We start from the raw sequence: 26,684 nt of genomic DNA, 5'->3' as shown, positions 1-26,684 counted from the left end.
TAAATAATAATCTATTCAAATTCTTTATACTTAAATAAATAATAATCTATTCAGGTTTTTTTGTTATCAAATAACGATTCATACTCTGCACATTTTATAAAGTCTAACTATAACAAATAATAGCCTAATCCTATTCAGGTTCTTTTTATTGTTATTTTAAAGGTGTTATCAAATTGAAGATTTATATTATTTTCTACCACTGGTTGATGATTAAAAAAATGCAAATTCTTTCTTTTTAACACAGTTATATTATATCTTTACCTCACTGTTACCAAGAATATACCAATTCTTTCCTCCCAATTTTCTTTGGAGACCATCTAGCAGTTTCACATATCATCTCAGATGATAGAAGCTAATCCTCCTCAAAGACTCCTCTTGTCTTGTTAGGAAGCTCTTCACACGTCAAGATTACAAGTTGGCGTTGAATTCAAGACCCCGTGGAATTGGAATTTCGATTGCGAACCTGAGATTGTTCCCTTGGATTGAAGGAAGGACATTATGGGTTGTGCTCTAAATACCATGCAGAATAGTTTGCATCTTTGTTGAAACTCGTTACCGTACTATTGAGCAAATGGATACCGCGACCTGCCCACCAACCGGGCTGAATGGAAAATATTATGTTACAGAAGGTGGACAGTGTATCAGACAGAGCAGTTTTTTCGAAGGCAAATCAATCCTCGACCAGGGCGTTGGATATTCTGTTATTATTGGCTTTGGGGCCTTCTTCGCTGTTTTCACTTCGTTTCTGGTACGCACAGTTTCATAGATTGTTACACTATTTTTCCTTCATGTTTTATACAGAATGTAGTTTCAAAGTAATGACTGAATTTGGGTCAAATAAATGTCCTGAAATTACATTTGTGTGAGCCATTCGGCTTTGAAACCTGTCAGCCAAGTAATGAAATATTAGTTCGCCCAGACTTTGGTCATCGCATTGAATCGTTTGATATGTTGGTAATTGATTGTTTCAATGAAAGCGAGTTGAATAATATCAATAAACAGTCTGAATACCCACGACTGGAAGCTCTATTATTGCTCCTCCAGCTGCTATTTAACTTAATACAGCATCAAACAATGTAGAAATCCACTAAATGAATTTAAGTAATTTCTCAGGAGAGGTCTGTATGGAAAATCTCCAAAATCGGGGAACTTATGTGTGTGTTAGAGTTGGAAGCTATGAGCAAAATTGTAACAATTGAAAATTGGTAGGGGTTCGATGCAGACCAGTGAAGCCATGTTGAGAATGTGGATACCTAGTAGGCAGGGAATTACATTTGATCCTAAGCGTTTTCAGCTTATATATATATATATATATATATTTCTTAGTTGAAGCTTGGAGACATGTAGGAGTTCTACTTTTTGAAATTACCTCTTCTGCTTCCCTAGAATACCATCCAAATGTTTTTGGAGATCGTTCTTATGCAGCTGTATCCTTAGACACTGCTTCTAGCTAGAAATAGAATATACCTGCTAAAAAGGACCTGATAAAATAAGACATGAAATATGAAGTCTTTTGTTGTTGAGAACGTAATACCAAATTTTATAAAGAGAAGATATTATTAAACTTTTTTTTCTGTAAGTGCTTAAAGAAATATTCCCAGAGGTTTGATAGATAACTGTATGGCCCATTATTTGCATGCAGCCTCAACCCTTTAAAGCTCATACCATATAGGTGGGTAGATCACCGTGAGAGTGGAACCCTGGTGGACAGCTTGACATTCTGCCAACCTCACAAGTAAACCACCACTCTGCTAGCAATTCTATGAGCAATTGAAAGGCTATATTAACCATTGTCGCAACATTTCAAGATATAATGCTAATCATTATAAATCTGGATGGTTTTAACTCTGTATTCCTGTACGCTGTAAATCAATGATTTGATTGGACTCTTGAAGCAACATTCATATTGTAGATTTGTAAATCAATGATTTGATTGGACTCTTGAAGCAACATTCATATTGTAGATTTAACTTTGTGAATGCTTCTAGTCCATGATTTATCCCTAAACTGTCTTTATCTCATCGAATGAATAGATGCATCACAATGGAGCAAATGATATATGCTTGTAGAAGGAATGTTTTTCTTCATTCCATGTTGTGACATGGAACGTTTTTGTAATGTTTCCCATAACTTGATGACCTTGTGTACTGTTCATCTTCTCCCAAAGAAGTGCTGTTTTTGGGTTAGGGAAAACAGAAGACGCTATTTTGGATCCATGGAGAACTATGAACCCCAACTCTGCATTATTGCAGAGTTTCCGCCCCACTTCAATATGGGGAACCATCAAACTTGGATGACACACACATTGTTGCAGGACTTTATAACCGTTGGGATTTGTTGCATGGTAGTGCCCCATCCCAACCATTAGACTGCATGTGGACAGACTCCCTAAGAGATTCTGTTATGGGGTAAGGTCTGTAGTAATTATTTACCTACTGAGTACAGAAGCATGCATTGGTATCCTCTTATTACTTGATAATTATGGCATTCTTAAGCAGAAAAGTCTTTGCATGAAACTACCAAGACAAAACACATAAGCAAACTATGACAGGAAAAACCTTTGTAGAGAATCCTCTGTGATGCAACTGTGGAAGAGCAACTTTCTACTCTTATGATTATTGATTAGGATCACTTGATAGATTTACTAAGTACTTTTTTGTTAGCATACCCAACTAGGAAAGACAGGTTATGTAGAAATGTTCTAAATTGTTGAGCATTCTATTTCATTGGCATTGAATCTAGTAGTTCATAGATCTCTTTTGAAATATCGTAATAGTCCTGTACGAGTATGATCGAGCTTAAAGGTTTTAGAAAATTGCTCTGCCCCAAAGGCAGGGAAAGTTTTAGTAAAGGTCCATAAGCAAGGAGGTGAAGGATGATGGTATCAAATTCATGAGTAATTACTAATTCCCTATTAAACACGTACCATATCTGTGGATGCTGAAGCAAAATTACATGAATTGGAAATTTGTGCTTGTTCCGTCTCTCATTTACTAGTATCCCTTTCCTTATGTTAGGAATTTGAAATTATATTCTATCGTGTCATGGAAAGGACCGTAGTGGTAAACAAACAACATTCCTAGTGCTCTAAAATGGCTAAATGCATTAGTAATTTTTAAGTCAATTCCATGCATCTTTTACGGTCAAGCCAAATTTTTTGGTTCGACAATCTCTAAGCGATCAAACCCTAAAAAATGTATTTGAGATTGAATACTGCAAGTGTCATGGACCATACCCTCCTGGAAGTTATACAACTCTACAACATTTGGATTAAGTTGTCCTCTCCTGCATTACAGGCCAAGCATAGTATGGGTATCAATTTCAGCCATTTTGATTTGAAGATGTTAAGAAAGTTGTGAGCTATTTGTAATGTACATTCCAGTTGATAGAATTATAAATCTATCTGCTGAACTCTCTATGCTATTTCTATCTGATGATTTATCTAAACACAAGAGGACATGGGAAAGTCTGCCAGGCTATGGTCTAGTTGGAAACTTGAAGCAGTTGCTGTGCAAGACCAAAACTTTGTAGTTGTGGTTTATATATAGTGTATTTCAAGCAACTATTACGGGGCCTTGGAAGCTGTAATATTCCATTTTGGGATTTTAGTGAAAACTTCCCAATAATTTCCAAACCCTTGTTACAGAATCAGAATAACCAAAAATAACATGCATTCACAGAAAAAACAATTTTACCAGTTACCGGAATTAAAACAAGTGCATGCAACCAAAAACATGAAACATAAAAATTAAAATAATCTAGAAAATGCAGCCACTTTATTTTATTAATAGCTGGAAAAACAATACATGCCAATACAATTAACAATGAAGCCCTTGCCAATGGCATGCACGACTACTCATCAAATTGCTAAACTGAAACATTGAAGCACACTTGTGAACCCTGGATGGATCCACCAAGGAGATATCACCATGGGGGTTTCGTCTTGAGATCAAGATGGAACTGACCATGCCAAGTTCTCTACAAATTACACAATATGACAAACAAATCCAGGATAATCCAAATTCCTTGCTCTGCCTCCCTTTTAAAGGCTTGATGGAACTCACTCCAATCTTCTAGAAGCCATTATTTTTTTTATTTTTTTATTCTTCTTTTAGAATCTTTCCCTTCTATTTATTTTATTTAAGTGAGTCTTTTAATTTAAATTATTTTTAAGTCACTTTTTACATCAAAAAGGGATTATTAAAGCCTCCAGGCCAGAAAGTAGAAAAAGAAAGACAAATACCATGAGCAAATTCCACAGGGAAATAGCATGGGAAAATACCACAAGAAAATACCACAAATAGCATATTTTTTCTTCCTTCACACCGGAAAGGGTTATTTCACTCTTGTAACTTGGCTGCCACCAACGCTGGAAGTCTATATTGACCACACCATAAGGGAAATTAGAAAAAGGAATATTATAGAATCCATGTAGAAAGAATTTATTGCATGTTGTCATTATAAAAAATCAATGTAAAAGTAGATAACCAACAATTTTTTATTATCTTAGATTCAACAATTTATTTGTTGATGATAAGCGTTGAAGTTTCTAAGTTTACTTAGTTAGAAACCCTCCATGCACTTTAGTTGATTTATTTCTACCTACTTGTTATTTTCCTTAACAAGTTATTTACAATGTAAATACTAAAAATAAACACTAGTGCATGCTCAACATATTACAGATCAACAACTAAAAAGAAATAGAAACAAACACACCATATGACACCATTATTTTTGGACTAATGTCCTTGGAAAAACCCAATGTGGGAAAACCAATGCAGCTATCTGAGGGTTTTCTTATTAAGCAATATCAGAGTACAATTTGGGTGCCGAAACTGGCCTACCCAACAGAGAATTTCCTTAGCAGTAATACCTCTCAATTTCTGACAAATCTACTAGCTGAAACCCCAGATAATCCTTCCGGCAGCTACTTAGCACCAATTTGCCCCAGAAACCCCAACGTCTGCCCAATCTGGACTGCGTCAGCCTCTCCTAGCCCAGCGCTGGCCCTGCGTCAGCCTATCTTGGCCTGCGTCAGCCCCAGGAGGCCCTGTGTCAGCTCTCTAAGCCTCTGCGTCAGCTACGCTGGCCTCTCTGGTGCTCTGCGCAGCACTTAGCTGCCTCTGCATGGCCCTGCGTGAGCACTCGCTGCTCCTGCGTCACTCTCTCTGGCTGCTCTGCTACTTTCCCAACACTATCTCTGCCAATCTGTCTCTCTATACTCAATGCCCCTCAGCTACTTTCCGATCACTAATTCTATCTCTCTTAGCAAACCCCGCTCTAGAAAATAGAATGACTAATCACTCTGGTGTATTCTCCAAGTGACCCTCAAGCCTCCTCTTATACTTTTCCTGTTTACATCTCAACGGCCGAGATTAAGTCCCTAATCAACGGCCAAGATTAGATTTGGCTTGATCCATGTCTTTTGGACCATTCTAACACAAATTCAAATTAATACACATTAATATTTTATTTTCCCTAAGTTTAGACTTAGGGACTCCATTAAAAATATTAATTATTTTAATATCTCCTGATCTGTTTAGAATCTGTCAAAACCCTTTCTGGGTGTTGGAGATCTCATGTGCCCCAACCTATCCACCAAATTTCGTGGCTAGAGCACATCCGATGCTACCCCAAATCAACACTCCCTCTTAGCGAGGACTGTGCTCTAATAATACTCCTCACTGAGTATTACTCTAATCATCCGACATCCGTACCTGTGCTGATGCTAGGCCTTCCTGCCCGACATCCTCTGCACTGCTACATCCTGTACTGCTGCCCATGGTTCTGCCACTGCCACTACTACATCTGTACGACAGCTCTCGCTGCATTTGTGTTGCTACTGGTTCTTTCTCCCAGCACTGCATCTGCACTGCACCTCCTCTCATCTGTTGCATTGTGCTTCCCAATACTGCACTGCAACTCAGTTACTGAGAAGTAAGTAACTAATCTCCCAATCTAACCTCCCTATTGGGCTAGAGACACCCACTGATGTTGAAGCTCCCTTTGTCCCTGACAAGTGCTCCCTCTCTGACCTCTGCGCTGTTGCAACAACTCCCTGCATCTCGCATCGTTGCACACCTCTCTGTGCCATCCTGCACTGGTTCAACACTCTTGTGCCTCTCACATTGCTGTAGCCTGCTAGCCTTGCGTTGTCGCGGGACTCCCGCACTGTAGCTCTCTCTGCCGCTCCATCCACATCCGTCTCTACCCACTCAGCTAGTCCTGATACTCCTCGACGAGGCTCCCGTAGCAAGGTCTAATCCAAGAGGCTGGGTACCTCGAGGATCCTGCCCCTCATCGCCTGTATTCCTCTTGACTATAGCTCGATGTCTCCCCACTTCCGCTTAAGTGGTGCGTGTGCACTAATGGCACACAGAACAGAAAGGATCCTGGCCTTCCAGATGACAAAGTTGGATGCCTTTTCCAACATGTCTTGATCCCTCAGCCCATTCATGGCCATCTCTCTGCTCTTCTTGTCGACTCCTCCGAGTCCCTCTACTTCCCGCTTGGAAGTTCTCTGTTCGACTCCTGCCGAGTCTACTTCCCATCTGAAAGTTCTCTGTTCGACTCCTCTGAGCCTCTACTTCTCGTCTGGAAGTTCTCTTCTGGACTCCCTTTGAGTCCTAATTTCCTTCCTGGAAATCCTTCTGCCGCTGTCGAGATGCCCCCTACTCTGATCGTCTTGTGCAACCGCACCACTAATCAGGGTTCCACGGCTAGAAACCCTCGGTAACAACTCCTCTGGTCTTGCTTTGTCAGGCACTGTTCTGACTACAGTACCTCACCAGCTCCACTCTGCAATATTCCCTCAGCCTTCTAAACCCCAACAACCTGAAGGTGAGAGTTCCTAGGCTCTGTGCAATCCTGGCACCGCAACGCGGCCTCCTCAGCCAATTGCGTCAGCCCTCCCAGCTACTGCGTGAGGCTTCTCTTGCCTTCCTTCGCCTCTGCGTTGCCTCTTCTCGGCTCACCCTTGATGACACAGGCACTACGTCACCCTTCCTTGTTGCTGCTCTGCTAGAAACAACTTCTGTCACCTCGGGACAACTGTTTTTTGTTGCTATTGCTCCGCTTCGCTGATGTCCTTTAGTCCTCTTGTGATCTGAAATCTCGCTCTGATACCATGTTGAAGTTTCTAAGTTTACTTAGTTATAAACCCTCCATGCACTTTATTTGATTTATTTCTACCTACTTGTTATTTTCCTTAACAAGTTATTTACAATGTAAATACTAAAAATAAACACTAGTGCATGCTCAACATATTACAGATCAGCAACTAAAAAGACACAGAAACAAACACACCATATGACACCATTATTTTTGGACTAATGTCCCCGGAAAAACCTAACGTGGGAAAACCGGTGCAACTATCTGAGGGTTTTCTTATTAAGTAATATCAGAGTACAATCTGGGTTCCGAAACTGGCCTACCCAACAGAGAATTTCCTTAGCAGTAATACCTCTCCGTTTCTGACAAATCTACTGGCTGAAACCCCAGATAATCCTTCCAGCAGCTACTCAGCACCAATCTACCCCAGAAACCCCAGCATCTACCCAATATGGACTGCATCAGCCTCTCCTAGCCTAGCGCTAGACCCGCGTCAGCCTATCTTGGCCTGCGTCAGCCCCAGGAGGACCTGCATCAGCTCTCTGAGCCTCTGCGTCAGCTACGCTAGCATCTCTGGTGCTCTGCGCAACACTTAGCTGCCTCTGCGTGGCCCTGTGTGAGCACTGGCTACTCCTGCATCACTCTCTTTGGCTGCTCTGCTGCTATCCCGACACTATCTTTGCCTCTCTGTCTCTCTATACTCAATGTCCCTCAGCTGCTTTCCGATCATTAATTTTATCTTTCCTAGCAAACCCTGCTCTAGAGAATAGAATGATTGATCACTCTGGTGTATTCTCCAAGTGACCCTCAAGCCTCCTCTTATACTTTTCCTATTGACATCTCAACAGCCGAGATTAAGTCCCTAATCAACGGCTAAGATTAGATCTAGCTTGATCCATGTCTTTTGCACCATTCTAACACAGATTCATATTAATACACATTAATATTTTATTTTCCCCAAGTTTAGACTTAGGGACTCCATTAAAAATATTAATTATTTTAATATCTCCTGATCTATTTAGAATCTGCCCAAATCCTTTCTGGGTATTGGAGATCTCATGTGCCCCAACCTCTCCACCAAATTTCGTGGCTAGAGCACATCTGATGCTTCCCCAAATCAACAATAAGCCTAGGATATCTATTTGTGTTATGTTTTCATCCAAGTTTCCATTTTATATGGATGAATCTCTAAGCAAAGTGCAAAGAATAAATTGACAACTTATTTCCTTGTGTGTGTTTAGTTTTAATGATGAATTGATGCCTAAATTTTGGCAATCCTAAAATTAGTTTTATTCTTGCACATCTTTCTTTTGGTTTCTTTAAAGTTGTGCAAAGGATTTTCAGTTCATAGGAGGCCAATGTATATTTCTGAATTAAAGATTCTTTTAAACTATAATTATAAGAAAATAATGCAGGTTTTAATACAAAAGAGGAGGGGACCGCCACCATAGCCTGCACAAGCATGTCCAAATATCAAAACTTAGGTCTGGCCAAAGATAAAACATCCCTCATAATGAAGTTTCAAGTCATAGTCATGTAATAGAAAATAAGGGAAAATAAATCGTTTCTGGAAATTCCACCTAGAGACGACTTAATTAAAATAATTAGTCGTTTTTTAATGTTTCGTAAGTCTAAACTTAGGAAATTTGATTAATTAAAGGGTATTAATTAAGTCGTGGTGAGAATCTTCTAGAAGAAGACATGGATCGAGTTCTAGTTAATCTTAGCCATCGATTATGTTTTAATCTTGGTTGTTGATGTCTCAATGAGAGATTATAAGAAGAAATTTGATGGGGCTTGGAGAACACACTTGAGACACCAGCAGTTCGATTTCACTGGCAGATCGATTTCCAGAGTAGAAGCGTTGAGTTGTCAGAGAGAGAGCTAGTGAGCTTGAAGCAGTGAGAGAGGGGCAGGGATAGTAAGGCCGGAGGGAGATTTCCTTGTTTCGGTGAGTCCATTGCAGAGACGCTGTGAGTGCCACAAAGAGGCAATGCAGTGCTTCAGAGGGGATTTCGTATTTTGTTGGGGAGAAGCAGTGATTCAGTGCCAGAAGCCAGAGAGAGAGTCTGGAGGCCAGAAGGGTCCATCTTCCAGACAACAACTGATCAGATAGCGAGAGGGAAGTAGTTCCGAGTTGTGGGACGTAGTACTGCATAGGCTGACACAAGGACTGCACAGAGGCAGCAGAGAGCAACTCAACTTGAGCCAAGGTCAGTGTCGAATCGCCAGTGGGAATGAGATTTTTCTCACTAGGTTTATTGTCAGTGATTTATTTGTATGGATTGCTAGATTTGAGCATCCGTAGTTTTGTACTCAGATTTACTACTGCTGATCCAGGTGGATATTGGTGGCCACCTGCCTATTCCATTTGGACCCCCAACATTGTCTCTTTCAGTTTTTTGGTTTCCTTAATTGTAGCATAGTTTACTATTTTTGGCAGTTTTTCGGGTCTTGAATTTCCAGAGTTGTTTTGAGGCCCTAAACGATGTTTTTAGGGAAAACAGAGAGACCGCAAACACCCCAAACTAGCTTGCCTGTTTGTTTTTGGCCTTCTCTTTGAGATCTTCGAAACGAGGTATTATGATAGCCAAACAGAGATCGTATGCCAAAGTTACGACCCCGGGAAGTTGATGTACCAATTTACCCAAACGGGGCCCATAGTTTTGGCGCTTCATCTCCTAGGGTTAGGCTTTTTGATGTTTAGGGTTTTCCATTGTTTCTCAATAATAAATAGGCCTTTGAGCCTCATTGTAACACAGTTCGGAAGCATGTAGCCGCCACATCTCTTCTCAGAGATAAGCTGCCATTGCCCGAGCTAGTCTTATTTCCATTCTGTTTGTAAGCATATTTTAATATTTGATATTAATGAAATGAAGTGTTATTTCTACTGCATCTTTGTATTATGGTTACATCTGTGATTTGTTGTGTTCCTGTTGATTTGGGGTAGCATCAGATGTGCTCTAGCCACGAAATTTGGTGGAGAGGTTGGGGCACATGAGATCTCCAATACCTAGAAAGGGTTTGGGCAGATTCTAAATAGTTCAAGAGATATTAAAATAATTAATATTTTTAATGGAGTCCCTAAGTCTAAACTTAGGGAAATTAAAATATTAATGTGGATTAATACGAAACTGTGTTAGAATCGTCCAAAAGACATGGATCAAGCCAGATTTAATCTTAATCGTTGGTTAGGGACTTAATCTCGGTCGTTGATATGTCAACGAGAAAAGTATAAGAGGGGGCTTGAGGGTCACTTGGAGAATACACCAGAGTGATCAGTCATTCTATTCTCTAGAACAGAGTTTGCTAAGAGAGATAGAATCAGTGATCGGAGTTGCAGCTGAGGGGCATTGAGTACAGAGAGACTTAGAGGCAAAGATAGCGCCAGGAGAGCAGCGCAGGAGCCAGAGAGAGTGACGTAGTAGCAGCCAGGGCTCATGTAGGGCCACGCAGAGGTAGTTGGGAGCTGTGCAGAGCTTCAGAGAGGCCAGCGTTGCTGACACAGAGGGCCAGAAGGCTGACGCAGGGCCTCCTAAGGCTGACGCAGACCCATTCAAGGTGACGCAGGGCCAACGCTGGGTAGAGAGGGGTTGACGTAGTCCAGAAAGGTAGACGCTGGGGTTTCTAGGGCAGATTGGAGCTGAGGAGCTGCCGGAAGGATTATCTGGGGTTTCAGCTGGGAAATTTGTCTCAAACTGAGAGGTATTACTGCAAAGGAAATTCTTTGTTGGGTAGGCCGGTTTTGGCACCCAGATTGTACTCTGATATTGCTTAATAAGAAAACCCTCAGATAGTTGCACCGGTTTTCCCACATTGGGTTTTTCCGAGGACATTGGTCCAAAAACAACGGTGTTATTTGGTGTGATTGTTTTTGTTTCCTTCAGTTGTTGATTTGTAATATGTTGAGCATGCACTAGTGTTTATTTTCAGTATTTACATTGTAAATAACTTGTTAAGTAACAGAACAAGTGGGTATGAATAAATCAGATAAAGTGCATGGAGGGTTTCTATCTGGTAGACTTAGAAACTTCAACACAGATCAGTGGTATCAGAGCGGTCTGCTCTTTCTCTATTTTTCTTTGCATGTCCCCAACGAGGTCAGGATATAAGGATTTAGGGCTTGAACTGGTCGAACCTTTGCAAGACCAGCCTCGCAAATCCCGACGGCCTCCCATGGTGGATGAAAATAAAGACGAGGGGGCAGGAGATCCTATCAAAATCTTGCTCGAAGAAGCCCTCGAGCGACAAAGGAACGCGATGATGGACAATTTTGTCCAGATCCTTCAGCGGCTACCCAAGGGCGACGCATCTACTTCCGGTAACTACTCTGGAAGCGCCACACCCTTTAAGGTACAAGTTAACTTTGACATTCCCATATTTGAGGGTCAGATAGATGCAGACGCTGTAGATAAATGGTTAAATCTGCTAGAAGGATATTTTTCCGTTCATGATTTTTCCAGCCGGGAAAAGATCACTTTTGCACTTCTCAAAGCAGCCCCCCACATCAAGGACTGGTGGGAAACCTACTGTGAGCAGAAGGATGAAAGTACAAACTCACTGTTTTCAGCTGCACCCACTTGGAACTTGTTCCGGGATGCCATCAAGGAGTAGTACTACCCTGTCGAGAGCTATGAGGATAAATACATAAAGTGGACAACGCTGCGATAGGGAAGGGACCAAGATGTACCGGAGTTTACCAATGTTTTTCATACCCTTCGCACGAAGTTGGGTATCAAGGATTCTGAGAACCATTTGGTTCTCAAGTACTGCGGCTGCCTACACAGGTACATCCAGGACGAGATGGAGTTCCTGAACATCTCCTCGCTTGACATGGCATACTGATATGCCGTCAAGATTGAGAAAAAGTTTAAACAGAAGAAGCGAGACTTTGGATCTGTGAATCCGAAGCAAGGGAAAGGTACCCCCAAACCGCAGAACAAAGGACAAAGCCAAGGTGGGGCGGCCCAGGACAACCCGCCAAAGTCGCAAGCAAAGAACAACACCGCGAAGCCGAAGAAGGACACGAGAAAGTGGTGTGAGTTCCATAAGAGCTCCACTCACAACACAAGTGAGTGTCGGGCCAAGCAGTCATTGGTGGCCGAGCTAAAGGCTTCGGAATCAAATGCATGTTCTGACTCTGAGTCAGAACCCGACAAGGGAATGACAAAGGGAAGCAGATTATCGATGCGAAGCCCAACGCCATCGTTGCCACCACGAAGATCCAGAAGGAGGAACCCGAAGGTCTAGAGGAGGAGGAGCGCCGCTTCCACTCTTAGATGTGGGTAAAGGGTTCCCCGCTACAGTTCATTGTCGACAGCGGGAGCCAAAAGAACCTAATTTTGGCAGAGGTCGTGAAGCAATTGGGCTTACCAACCACAGCACATCCACAACCGTACACCATTGGGTGGCTTCACCAAGGACGGGATCTTCGTGTGAGCCAGCAGTGTCGCCTTCCATACAGCATCAAGCCCTTCACGGATGACGTGTTATGTGACGTTGCTCCCCTTGATGTTTATGATGTGTTATTAGGCCAACCATACTTATGGAAGCGACATTCTGTGTATGAGTCAAGGCCTCGTGCTGTTATTGTTACTTTGGGAAATAAGTTGTACAGGATACCGGAGGTAGCACCGCCTACCGCCATCTCTTTGGTTACTACAAAATAATGCAGTAAGCTCATTTCCAAAATCGGGAAATTTGTTTTCCTGATGATACGCCCTCAGGGAAAGAAGAAGACAGTGGCCACGACCTCTAGACAAGGCCCCTTCGCACGACAACAACAGATGGACAAGGTTGTGGAGGAGTACGAGGACATCTTCACCTCCCCCGTAGGGGTGCCTCTGCACTATCAGGTCAAGCACTCCATCAATCTGACCCCAGGTGCGCCGCTGTCCAATGGATCAATCTATCGGCGCTCCGTTCTGGAGAATGACGAAATCAAGAGGCAAATTCAGGAGATGCTGCAGAAAGGTCACATCTGGCCGAGTTCATGACCCTGTGGGAGCCCGATCGTGTTGGTACAGAAGAAAGATGGGACTTGGAGACTCTGTATTGACTATCGGGTGTTGAACAAGATCATTGTCTAGAATAGGTACTTGATCCCACGGATTGATGACCTTCTAGACCAACTGAAGGGGGCAAAATATTTTTGCAAGATCGACTTGAAGTCAGGATATCACCAGGTACCAATTGAACCCTCCGATGTGTGGAAGATTGCCTTCAAAGCCAAGGAGGGCCTTTTTGAATGGTTGGTTATGCCTTTCAGGTTGACAAATGCTCTTGCAACCTTCATGAGGTTGATGGATGACATCTTGCGGCCATTCACCAACTCATTTGTAGTGGTATACTTGGATGACATCCTGATCTTTAGCCAGAGTTGTGAAGAGCACCTCTACCACATCTGACAGGTTCTTCGAACACTGCGGCAACACAAGCTATGTGCCAATTTGGAGAAATGAACTTTTGGCATGACCCAGGTTCAGTATCTGGGATACATTATTGATGAACGCGAGGTGCATGTGGATCCAGCCAAGATCCAAGTCATCCGGGATTGGCCAGCCTTAACCACTTCGACAGAGCTCCGCAGCTTTCTGGGTCTTGCCAATTTCTACCGCAGGTTCATGTTGGGATTCTCTCATATCACTTGGCCCTTGAGTCAAGTCACCAAAGGAGGAGCGAAAGCAAAATTATTTTGGTCTGAATCTCAACAGAAGGCATTCATAGAGTTGAAACATCGCCTCTGCTCTGCACCAGTGCTCACATTACTAGAATTGCAACAACCATTTGAGATTGAGACAGATGCCTTTGACTATGCTATTGGGGCAGTCCTTACTCAACAGGGGCATCTAGTGGCATATCACAGTGAGACACTTTCAGACACAGTCCGGAAGTATCCCACTTATGACAAAGAGATGTATTCCATTGTGCAGGCCTGCCGATAATGGAAGCATTACATTTTGGGGAAGGAAACGATCATCCACACAGACCACCGGCCCCTGCAGTTCATACAGACACAAGGGAAGTTGCAAAATGATCTCCATTAGAAGTGGTCCACATACCTGCAACAATTCCATTTGAATATCAAGTATAAGAAGGGCAGCACCAATAATGTTGCAGATTGCCTCAGCTGACCACCGATCATGGCGTTAACCACCATGCTTAACTCTTGTGGGCACGAGACTTCTGATTGGCCACTTCTCTACAAAAGCGACCCAGAATTCGGCCACACATACTAGATGCTCTTGGAGGGTCAGCAAGTTCCAGATTTTCACCTCCAGGATGCCCTATTATGCCACCTGGGACACCTTTGTGTTCCTTCAAGAGAGCACACCAAGATGATTTGGGAAGCACACTACAGTCAGGCTGCTGGGCATTTTGGGGTCGAGAAAATGGTGGCAGTACTGCAGAAGTATTTCTATTGGCCGAATCTTCGACAGGATGTTGGGAAGTACATCAGATCCTGCATTGCCTGCGCCATTGCCAAACCGACCATCAAGAAGCAAGGCCTCTATACTCTGCTGCCTACCCCTAGTCGACCTTGGGAATCCATCTCCATGGATTACATGTCGGGCCTTCCTTCTACTAAGCATGGCAACGACTATGTTTTTGTAGTCGTCGACAGATTCTCGAAGATGGCCATTATGGCGGCCTGCAAGAAGAATATCACAACGAAAGCCACTGCTAAACTCTTCTTTGAACGAGTGTGGGTACACTTTGGGATCCCACAGTCTATCATCTCAGATCGGGACAGCAGGTTCCTCAGTACATTTTGGTCCAATCTCTGGTCGATGCTGGACACCAAGCTCACTAAGTCCACAACTTTCCATCCCCAAACTGATGGCCAGACAAAGGTCGTCAACAGGATGATCGTACACATTCTGCGCATGTACAACTCAAAGCATCCACGCACATGGGATGAGAGCCTCCCCTATGTCTAGCACAGCTATAACTGGGCTGTGCACGACCCTTTTTAGGTGGGCTTGGGATTCCAGCCACTATGTCCCATTGATGTGGCCATGCCATTTGCAGCTACTCATGCAGATTCGACTCATGTCCAATCCGAAACCAATAAGGCAAATAACTTCATTGAGCACATCCAACATATCTGCCAGCAAGTCCATGACATTCTGGAGAAATCAAATGCCAAGTAAAAGCAACGACATGATCAACATCGGGTGCCACACAAGTTTCAGGTGGGCGACAAAGTCTGGTTGCATTTGCAAAAGGAACGCCTTACCGGAGCCTATCAGAAACTCAAACCACTCCGATATGGTCCTTACACCATTACCAAGGTGGTGGGAGACAATGCATTTGAGCTCAACATTCCCCCATTCCTTGGCCTGCACCCAGTGTTCAATGTGGACCGCCTTCGACCATACTTCCCACCATTGCTAGACACATCAGACATTGTAGAACAACTCACACCTATAGAGTTAAATCCAGATTGCATGGAACAAGCCACAACTGATCGGATCATGGACACGCAGATCAAGAACACTTAACAGCAAAGGATCCAACTATATCGAGTTGTCAAAGCAGGCCAACTCCTTCACCAGGGCAAGTGGCTCACCAGGGACCAAGTTCAGCAGAAGTTTCCTCATCTCATGGAGGAACTCAACGCAATGGGGACCATTGCTTCTTAAGGGGGAGGAATGATCCAGGTGGATATTGGTGGCCACCTGTCTATTCCACTTGGACCCCCAACACTGTCTCTTTCAGTTTTTTGGTTTCCTTAATTGTAGCACAATTTACTATTTTTGGCAGTTTTTCAGGTCTTGAACTTCCAGAGCCGTTTTGAGGCCCTAAACGACGTTTTTAGGGAAAACGAAGAGACCGGAAATGCCTCTGTTTTCGGCCTACTCTTCGAGATCTTTGAAACGAGGTATTATGATAGTCAAACGGAGATCGTATGCCAAAGTTACGACCCCGGGAAGTTGATGTACCAATTTACCCAAACGGGGCCCACAGTTTTGGTGCTTCATCTCCTAGGGTTAGGTTTTTGGATGTTTAGGGTTTTCCATTGTTTCTCAATAATAAATAGGCCTTTAAGCCTCATTGTAACACAGTTCGGAGGCATGTAGCCGCCACATCTCTTCTCAGAGATAAGCTACTAACGCTCGAGCTAGTCTTATTTCAATTCTCTTTGTAAGCATATTTCAGTATTTGATATTAATGAAATGAAGTGTTATTTCTACTGCATCTTTGTATTTATGGTTATATCTATGATTTGTTGCGTTCATGTTTAAATCCAGATCAACTGTATAATATTAAAACCCTTAGATAGCTGCAAATTTGTAGAAAACTTATTTGAAAACTTTGTAAATAACTTGTTAAAGAAAAATAACAAGTAGGTAGGAATAAATCAGAAAAAGTGCATGAGGGTTTCTAAACTAAGTAAACTTAAAAACTTCAACAACTATACTACTAATGTAACCCATTATTGTTATTAGTGCAACCTGTTGACCACTACGTGTCAACGACCCATAACAGTACACCCCCTTTTTTTCACAAAAGGGATAGCGCCTGATCGATGTGTTCGTGCCGTCCAACTATCATCATCAGCTTGATCATCATCTTATAATGTAAACCCAATCCGCATGCGTATAATGTAAATAATCTCAGCAGATCCATGTCGTGTATGTAATCACCTAGGTAAACCTACTTTTCTGGTGACGATCTACATTCCGGAAGGTTTTTTGTCTCACCGATCCATTCTTGGATGGTCAGTAGAGTTTTCCTTCAGCCTTACCCCGAAGCCGGAATGGATTTTGTCATTAGGATCTTAGGGAATCCTAGTGTTCTAGATCGAGTCTATGTAAAAGTGATTTGGGAATAATCTTAACTATTTGGTTAGGTTATTTTCTTACAAATTGCTTGATCTGCTAGTTTATATTTGTGTCGCAGAACTGGGTAGTCTGTGAGGGTCCTTTTTAGATGGGTTTTCCCCTTTGAGATGTAAAAAATGTGAAAATCATGATGTAAAGTGTCCTGAGAGTTGGAAAAATAATATATCCCCTCATAGGTTAATTAATTAAATTTTCTGGCCAAAATTAATTAAAAATCCTAAGCCAAAAATTTGATTAATTCTAAGTCCTAGGTAAATTTAAATTCTCCAAAAGCAAAATTCGTTGGTCCTTAAAATATTAAAGTTTAAGCGGTCCGGGGAGTTATATTAATTATTTTGCTAAATTTTAAGCCGTTGGTCCCTGGGTTAAGTCAAAGTCAAAATTTTGAGGAAATTAATTCAAAAAAATTATTTTTTGAATTAATTAAAATGCAAAAATTTGAATTTCCTCAATAATTTAAAATTTCGACGGATGAGATTAAAAGAAATTTTAATCCTCATCAACAGTCAAGATTGCTTTGACGAGGATCACTCAAACTAGCCATTGGAGGATTTATCTTTAAATAGGAGGTCCTTTGTACGTCAGTATCATCCGATCTCTGGATCGTGTACTAAGTGAAAATCTCTCTTGTAATATTTTCATGAGCAGTAAAGAAAGACTTTGGGGTAAATTTTTTGCTAGTGTTACTTTTCGTGGAAATACTGTAAGATGCGTCATTTTCATGCATAGATTTCTTTTTAGCCATTGATCATAGCTTTCTGAAGAGCAATTTGAGTACAAGTATCTTGCTCAGTTGGTGGGGTTTTAATGATAATTTAAGTTTTGAATATAATAGCAGGTATCTCTATTTATCTGAATTTTATTATCGTTTTCTCGCTCTATGTTGATGTTTGAATTGAGTTGTGCAGGAAAGTCTTGATTTTCAGATCATCGGGCATTCCGGGAAGTTTTCGGTTGAACTAGCCAACTCCCGATCCGTGTTTTCTAAAGAGCCCAGCTTAATTTGATCCCGAGCTTATCATAAGATATTTTTTATGGGTGATGCATGAAGGGGTTTGAGCTCAATACCTCCTTTAAAATTCCAAAAAAATAATTTTTTTTTGTGCTAAATTGATAGATCTGGGAGCGGAGTTGGATTCATACTCCCTAAATCTGATAGATCTGCCATTCATGTACATAGATCTGTGATTATTTTCAGTTTTTTGACTTGGGTTTTCTGGGTTTTATTTTTTTGGGTCATTGTATATATCGTTTGGGTGTTTCTTGTTGTCTGGAAGCTACAGATCTGAAGCAAAAAACTGTGCAGAGTCCAGATCTAGGCCCTAGAGGGTAAGATTTGGATCTCTGGGGTTCATCAACAATCATTTTCTAGGGATATTATTCAGACATTTTGTAGTCCAGGGTTCAAATTTAAATTTTGATCTAAAATTTTTTAAGGGTTTTACTGGTAAATCTTAAGCAAAGGTGTAAGATATTAATCTGGAAATTTCTCTTTGGTTCTTGGGCTACAGTTTCTTTGCTGCCTGGGGTTTCCTAAGCAGAAAATTTCGAATTCGCTTTCATTGTTGTTTTCTGGAAAATTTCGAAATTATTTTCTGAGTTTGGGTTTTAATTTTTTTTTTAAATCTGGAAAAACTTGGGTTTATTCCTATGTTTTCTGTCCAGTCCACGGCTCCTCCAAACGTTGCCATTCCGCAACCCTCTCTTTCACTCTACGACATTCTCCTTCATCGCAGCTCATCTCACCAGCGTTTGCTCTCCCTCAAACTATCGTCAACCTGCTTGAAGCCCGAGAACCCTCGCAGTCTACCTTTGCACTGCTGCCATTGCTCCAACCTTCCATGCGTTTTTGCAACCTTGCTGCTTTTCCCCTAGCCACAACAATCCTCCAACCCTTTCACGCATTTCGTCAAGCCTACGCCATCCCTCATTCTGTCAGCTTTTCCCTCACGCAACCAGCTCCCTACGTTGCCCTCGCCCTCGCCCTCAAATTCGCTGCCTTTCTCCCTCGCTACTCCAAAACCCTTCCTTGCTGCCCTTTGTACGCAGCGCTCCTTCTGTCGTTGCCTTTCTCCATCCATCCGCAACCCATATCCACATATTTCCCTACCTTCTTTCCCTATCAACGACCTCATCCCTGTCTCGACTTCTTCCTTTCGCCGTCCGAACCTGCAAACAACAAACAAATCCAAGCATCCACTTTTCATTTCACGTTTTCTTTTATTTCATTGTATGTATGCGGGCTAGGGTTAGGTTGGGTTTTATATACATTCGATTTTCTTTCATGTACATTGGGTTAGGTTAGATAATCTTAGGTTCTTTTTTTGTATATTAATGGTTTAGGTTTTAGTTAGTTCCCCTTTTAAATTCTATGTGTTATGTTTCGGTTAGGTTTTTTAGATATACGTTTTCATAAAATCAAATTTTTTAGTTAGATTCATTTAAAAAAAAATGATTTTGTTTTCACCCTTTTTTATTCCATTTCATTTCATTTTTTTTTTTTTTTGTTTGATTTATGATTTATGATTTTGATTAAAAAATATAAAATTTCAAAAGTCAAAATCTAAAACAAATCTTAAAAAAATCCTGAACATTTAAAAATTTCTAAAAATTAAAAGCTTTAAAAAATCATAAAAAATCTAATTTTTGTGACTAAAGAAATAAATTAAAGGGATTTGCTTTCACGTTAAAATTTTTTATGTGGCCTATGGCCCAATAAAATTTTAATTTTTTTAACCCTTTGATTCATTTTTCCATGACATTAAAGGATTTTGATTTTTTCAATTACCATTGAAGTTGTTGCCTAAGAAATAATTAAAATTTAAAACTAAATGTTACGCAGTAATTTGTCACTATCTCCATGTCAGTCTCTCTGCTGTGTCTGGGTTTCCAAATAATCAAGCCCATGCCCTCTGAAATGGCCAAATGACCCACTTTGCCAAAGTTTGTTTTACCAGCGCGACTGTTATTAAAATACCTGCGCTGACCGGCGGCTTATAGTGTATTTGATGCGCTGCCAGCGCGGAAGCACACGGGTTTCCCGCGCTGGTCGAATTTCATGAACAGCGCACGCTCTGCTTGTACTAAGCCGCGCTGACACGGACTTCCCTGTTATAGTCTTGCGACGTCAGCGCAAAAGTCCAGTTATGTACCCGCGCTGATCCTGTTTGGGCGAATTTGTTCTAACAGCCAACCTTCCAGATGCCTCCAGACCTGGTTGTTGGCCTTGTGAGTATCGCCCTCCCTTCTATGGCATGTTTGTTCGTCATTTGCCCCTTCTTCCTCGGAGTTGAGCTCATCCTCTTATCCTCTATGGAGGCTCCTCTTCTTATTTAAACCTCTACCTTTGCCATGAGCAGCTAGTTTGGATTGTGTGGAGTTTGTAGAGCTTGAACTGCTGCTAGTGTGCATTTTGATAGGTAGTTGGTGTGACAAGTGTGAGTTGTTGTAAAGCTTGAGGAAGATTGCATAGTGTGACTTGTGTGAGAGAGAGTTTGTCTTGGGAAAACCATCTCCAAAGGTGAATGCTTGAGAGACTTGCTGGCTGAACCCTCCTGAGAAGGTTCCGACGTCAGAACATTTGGTTGTACTCTTCTCTGTATTTATCATTAATAATAGATGACTACTATTATGGTTCCATTCTCATTTGTCTCATGATGGTCAATGTGAATTACATCCTTTCTGACTGATGTATAGTTGCTTTTATTAGATTTCACGCTTGTATTTGGATCTCTCTTCGTGTGTGCAGGTATCCGTTCACCAGGATCGTGAAGGATTGTGACCAGCCAAAGCGAAGGAGTGAGGACAGGGCTTCTTCATCAAACATAAGCGTTGGAACCCAAGTAGGTCTTCTTTACCTCTCTTTTAATTGCAATTAGGAACCTGCGTGGTAGCATTGTGTGATTGTTACTAGACCCGTTGTGGGCTAGTAGGGATCGTCTTTGTCCGCAGAGAGGATTTACCTCCGTAACAATTTGGCGACTCCGCTGGGGAGTCCAGCCTTTATCCCTCTTCATTCACTTGTTTTGAGTTTGTTTGATTACTCTCTTTTGAAGTTTGGGGATTAGTCTATTGTTTTTCAAATTTTCTGGGTTAATCTGGGAAGTGTTTTAATTGTTAAAGAAACCCTTGCTCTGGTTTGGGAGCTTTTTGCTTGATTCTGTGTGTTTTTTAGCCTCAGCGCGTTTTTATTTAAAACAGTTGCGCTGGCATCACTTCCCTGTTTCTTGAGTCTCGCAGTCATCGCGCTTTCTCGTTAAACAGTCGCGACGGTTCTGAAATCGAACCAGCGCGGTAATCCCGTGTCCTTCCGCGCTGACAGCGCACAGTTGCTACGTGTGGTTTCCTATCAGCGCACAGTTGCTGAGCGCCACCCGCGCTGATACCTGAAAAATTGAATTTGTTCAATCTCTCCTCCTGGGCTTGTTGGTTTGGCTATCCCTTGTTCTTCTCATCTGGTCTATCATTTGTTTTTCATTGTTTGAATACTGAAGAACTTAATTCGGGGAGTTTTGTTGAGCAGACCTTGTTTTTGTGTCTCGTGACCTGGTTTCACCATCCTGTTTTCACTGGATTGGCCTTGTTTAGTTGCTTGCTCACAAAGATTTCTTTGTTGCTTGACTTTACTTTCGCGAGAATTTTCCTTTTGCTTGGTTCTTATCCCACCTTGTTGGACTTCAATCACCTAGTTTTTCAAGTTTTTGTTTTCCTCTTGATTTGGAGAACTTTTCTAGGGTTTTGGGTTTTGGTTGTGATCTGCATTGGGTGATTTTTTGCTTTTGTTTGCTCAGTGTTGTTGTCTCTCAAAATTCATTTTGAAGTGCATAGTGCCATTGGGAAAGAAATCAAACTAGTGTCTTTTGCGTTGAAATAGTTAATTGGAAAAAGAGCATCTCATTGATTCATGTTCTCAAAAGAAAAATTTTTATTTCATTGCCATTAGCTGCATTAGGTTGCTTGTTTGATTGTATTCGTTTTGTTTGATTGAAAATTCTTAACCTTCTCATAGTTAGGATTCATCGAACGAAATGATGTCCTTTGGCATGTAGTTTGCATCTAGGTAATTGTGAGAGATCATACGGTAGGACCTGAAACCGAAACTTAATTCAAGATCAACTATAAAATGAACTGAATGAACATAAAAACGCATTGGAACATAACGCAAACATCTAGAGGTCTAGGCTAGAGACGTGTTCCGGCGTCTTTAAACATAGTCACTATTGTTTCACATTACGGTTGGGTGATTCCTCCTTCTGTGACTCGATAGTGGTCTAACACGGACTGTGCTCCCACGTACCGTCGCGTATATAGGGGAGACCCCACTAGGCTTTTATCCTTGATCCATAGGAAGCCGAGTCTGCCGCCTTGTGAACCGTAATGCACCGAACACAGCATTCGGGAAGATTGACTGCAGTACGTAAAGTCCTTGGTTCTCATATGATTGCCAAGGTGTATAAGCAGTTTTACGGGTTGCTTGGTAAACCTTTTGCCTAGAAATCTCCAGAGTAGTCACTTTTGATCCTTTTCGGACTCCCTAAATGAAAAGGTGCCAGTGAGCGTCTTGTCACTTCGTGCTCATTAAATATTCGAAGGAGACTAGAGTCACCTTTTGTCCTTTTCTCGACTCTTAAAATATGAAAAGGTCAAGTTGTGTCTGTGCGTCTTAAAATTCATTTGGCCACGATAACATTTCCTGATTAGATCTTGTGTGCGATAGTTTTTGAGTAGGGTTTTTATCGTTAGTTTCTCTTAGGTCTTGTTTGGGGTTTTGTCATCCTGGCTGACCCGTCAACTCCCGTTTCAAGTGATCAAGGTTCTCCATCTTCTTCCCCTCCTGAGGTACCAGTTGTAAGCGATACTCTTCCGATTCTCCCGAGTATCCAGCCTATCAACGTACGTGCCCCGGGTGACGAAGATTACGAAGAGGATTGGAACCCTATCTGGGAGCCCGGCGAGAACGATTTCCTAGCCACCCCAACAAGTGTCTCGTCTCCGATGTCGACCTCCCCCATGGATCAGACGTCTCCTAGCATGAACGAGATGCCCGTGGTGTCAAATATTGACACTCCCATCCCAGCTACTTCTCCACTCCCTCCACGGTATTCGTCAGTGAGGGATAGAATAGCTGCCAGAATGCCTTCTACAACTATATGGGATCCTAGTCTCGTTTCCACCACGGGACCTTTTCCGTCGCAACCCCCTAATACACCCGTTACCTCAGTTCCCACAAATCCAACCGTTTGTGTAGCGTACTCATCTCCGGTCGTCAGTCCCGTAACAGCGTCATCATCGAACTCTGATCCTAGCTCTCCTCACGGTCAAGTGAGTAGTGGCCAGCCGGAACTCTCGACTGGAGTCATTCACCCTGCACAGAGTGCTCCGCTCTCTTCTGGTGCGTTTCCAGGAGCGGGGCCTTATGATGCCCAAGGGCAACCCATTGTGGATCCAGATTACCAAGGTCCACTCTTTTATTATGATTCTAACGGTCAGTACCTCGAGCGCGTTCAATCTGCACCTCTTCAACATTTCGTTGAAGTCTCGGTACCATTAAACGTTGTTTATGATCCCGTTACTCACGTTTTTCATGGGGCCCAAGCTATTCCTGGACAGCCTCAAGGACCACCCCATCTAGGCCAGCCACCTTATGTGCAAGCCCCTCAAGGGCAACCAGTTTATGGCCAGCCTTACCCAAGACAATCTGGGGGCCCACAAGGACAACCCTACCTGGGACAACCTTCGGCCATGGGAGGTCCATCCTTTTCCTATCAGAGTCAACCTTCTGGTTACCCGGGGCAACCCGGTACCCAGCAAGGTTACCCTTCTGGACAACCAGGGCAGCCCTACGTTCAGCAAGGCCAACCTGGCTTCCAGCAGGGTTATCCCTCTGGACCTGCTGGACAAACTTCCATTCCACAAGTTCAACCAGCAGTTCAGCAGGGATATCCCTCTGGGTAGGGGGGGCAACCCTACGTGCAGCAGGGCCAACCCTCTGCTCAGTCTATGCATCCTCCTGGGCAAGGGGGGCAACCCTACGTACAGCAGGGCCAACCCACTGCTCAGTCTGGTCATCCTTCCGGGCAAGCGAGCCAGCCTACTGTTCCACAGCAAGGCCAAGCCAGTGTCCGCCCTAATCCTACTTCTGGACAAGCTGGCCAGCCTCAGGGCCAACCAGCCGTCCAGCCGGCTCGACCATCCGTTCCGCAAGGACAACCCTTGGTTGTGCAAAGACAACTCGGCACCCAGCAAGTACGTCCTTCTAGGCAAGCAGGGCCATCCCAAATCCAACCAGGTCAACCTTCTGGCCAGATGATCGCAGCCCAGCCCGTTCAAGGACATCTCTCTGGGCCTCAAACTCAAATGAGTTATCAAATGTAAGCTGGGCCATGGCCTCAGCCTTCGTATCAAACACAGCCTCTTTATCAGGCTCCGTATGGGGCCCAGCAGACTTATGGCTACCAGCAACCCCAGGGGCAAACTCAGTTTACCCCGTATCAAAATTACCAACAACCGCAGGTCACTCCGTACCAAAATTATCAGTATGCCGCACCTGCCAGACAAGTTGCTAATCAATGGGGTGCTGGGGGGGCAGAACCAAGGTCAAATGACCGCATACGGACAAAATCCATATGGACAAAATCCGTACGGCCAGAACCCCTACGGGCAAAGTCCTTATCCACCTGGTCCTTTTGGGCTAGGCCCATCCGGACAAAGTCCATGGGGGCAACCACCGCCTGGGTGGAATCCTGGTGTTCCTTCTGTCCCACAGCCGCAGATGTCCTTTAACCCGCAGTTGCCATTTTTAGCGACGTTGGAACTTCCTGATGTGTCCAAGCTGACAAATGATCTGATTCTTCATAATCCGTATTGGCCAGCTGTTCCAACCAAAATACCTGGTGATTGTCCAAAGTTTGATGGTAAGGCAGGGGAAGATCCTCAAGCTCATGTAATGACTTATCACCTCTGGTGCTCATCGAACTCATGGCTTGATGACTCTATCTGGCTTCGCCTCTTTCAAAGAACTCTCACTGGTTCAGCCACTAAATGGTATATCGAACTTAATCGCGGAACTTTCCAAGACTTCAATTCCTTGGCTATGGCATTTCTTACTCATTTCCAGTTACCCATTCGGTACGAGACTGGGACTCATCTTCTCACGTCCCTCAAGCAGACTACGGCAACGCATATCTCTGATCACATCCATGAATGGAGAAGGCGTCGTCGGTTGATCAAGTTCTGGATACCTGATCAACTTCTCACCGATTGGTTCACGACTTCCTTTGTCCCCGCGATCGCGCGAGACATCGCTATGGGAGCCTGCGTAACTGAAGAGCAAGCTATTGCGCGAGCTCAGTACCTTGACCTGGTATACTCTCAGTCAGGTACTCTTTATGATATTTTGCCAGATGCCCCAAGGCCTGGACAGACCAAAACTCCACCAAAACCATCTGTTGATGGAGTCATCGGTTCTGTGAATTCGTCGTCAAAGAAATCCTCCGCGAACCCTGGGAAGCAAAAGCAGAACGCTTCTAATGAAAATGCTCCTCAGGGCCAATCGAATTCTGGAAGTACCTCAGAGGTTAACGCCGTTCAGTCCACCGCGGCGGACAAATCCTCGAAAGGGAAAGGGAAGGGGAAAGGAAAAGCTAAAAATGAAACTAAACAACCCAAGCAGGACTCTTCTAAAAATTCATCTGACGATGGAGCTAAGCGAAAACCTAAGTATCCTTGTCTTATCTGTGATGAGGATCACTACACCAAAGATTGCCCTAGGCGATCCGAGGTTAGTCGGTTATTGAAAGGCGCTCCTGGACCTCCTGCTGTGTTGAAAGAGCCTTTCCCTTCTCAACAGACTCAAATGGTGGCCGACCCATCTCAATCCTCTTCCTCGTTCGGTTCTCAAGTCTTTATGGCTGGCACGATCCCCATCCATATTTCCACTCGAGCGAAAGATTATCCTTCTCATGCCGGGAAAGAGCCGGAGGTTCCCTCCAGCACTCCTCCGTCTAGTTCTGGTCCTCTACATATCGAGAGACCCAGCACTGAGACGATCCCCCGACCCCCTCCCAAAGGAGTACTCCGGAAGTCATCCTATAACCCTAATGCTCGTGCTGCTCAGCACTATAGCATTGTCGAGGACTTAGCTCAGGCTCCGTCTGCTATGTCCGCATTAGAAGTCCTCCAAAGCTGCCCCTCACAGAGGAAGTCCCTGCTATCAGCCATTGGTGGCATCAACCCGGCAGATTCGGATTTGATTACTTTCGATCTCGAGGGTTTTTCCCAGAGACTGCCTCACCAAGTAGCTTTCCTTATACAGGTCATCATCAATAGCAAAACGATTCATCGTACAGTTATTGATGAAGGCGCCTCAACCTGCATCATGTCTGTTGCTTGCTGGAAGGCTATTGGTTCTCCTGCTTTGAGTCAGTCTCCCACGACGTTAGAAGCCTTCGACGGAAGAGAATCCCGCCCTTATGGTATTCTCCAACGTTTGCCCATTTCTTTAGAAGGTAAGACGGTAGAAGTAGAGGTGGAAGTTGTCGATGCCAATCTTACTTACAACCTCCTCCTCGGCCGCAGCTGGACATACGCCATGCAGGCCGTGGCTTCCTCCTTGTTCCGTGTCATCCGTTTCCCTCACCAGGGGAAGATCGTCACGGTGGACCAGCTCTCTTTCTTCGCCTCTTCCTCTGAAGGTAATGTGCCGTTTGTGGAGCATACCTCCAAGTC

At 43.2% G+C, this 26,684-nt stretch overlaps 1 protein-coding gene across 1 annotated transcript in view; it reads left to right on the top strand.

Moving 5' to 3' along the window:
- The first annotated feature begins 292 nt into the window (after positions 1–292).
- Positions 293–26,684, top strand: part of LOC149250304 (urea-proton symporter DUR3-like) — a 423,880-nt gene continuing 397,488 nt past the window's right edge. The window contains exon 1 of the mRNA XM_089456425.1: positions 293–748. Within this exon, the coding sequence (XP_089312551.1) occupies positions 572–748 (177 nt within the window). The 5' untranslated portion in view covers positions 293–571. The remainder of the gene's footprint in view (positions 749–26,684) is intronic.

Source organism: Pinus tabuliformis, chromosome 7, assembly GCF_031772625.1.
Source record: "Pinus tabuliformis cultivar Carrire ecotype Pingquan chromosome 7, CPIR1, whole genome shotgun sequence".
NCBI lineage: Eukaryota > Viridiplantae > Streptophyta > Pinopsida > Pinales > Pinaceae > Pinus > Pinus tabuliformis.
Note: the sequence above shows the minus strand (reverse complement) of the source record. Positions and strands in the feature narration are given on the sequence as shown.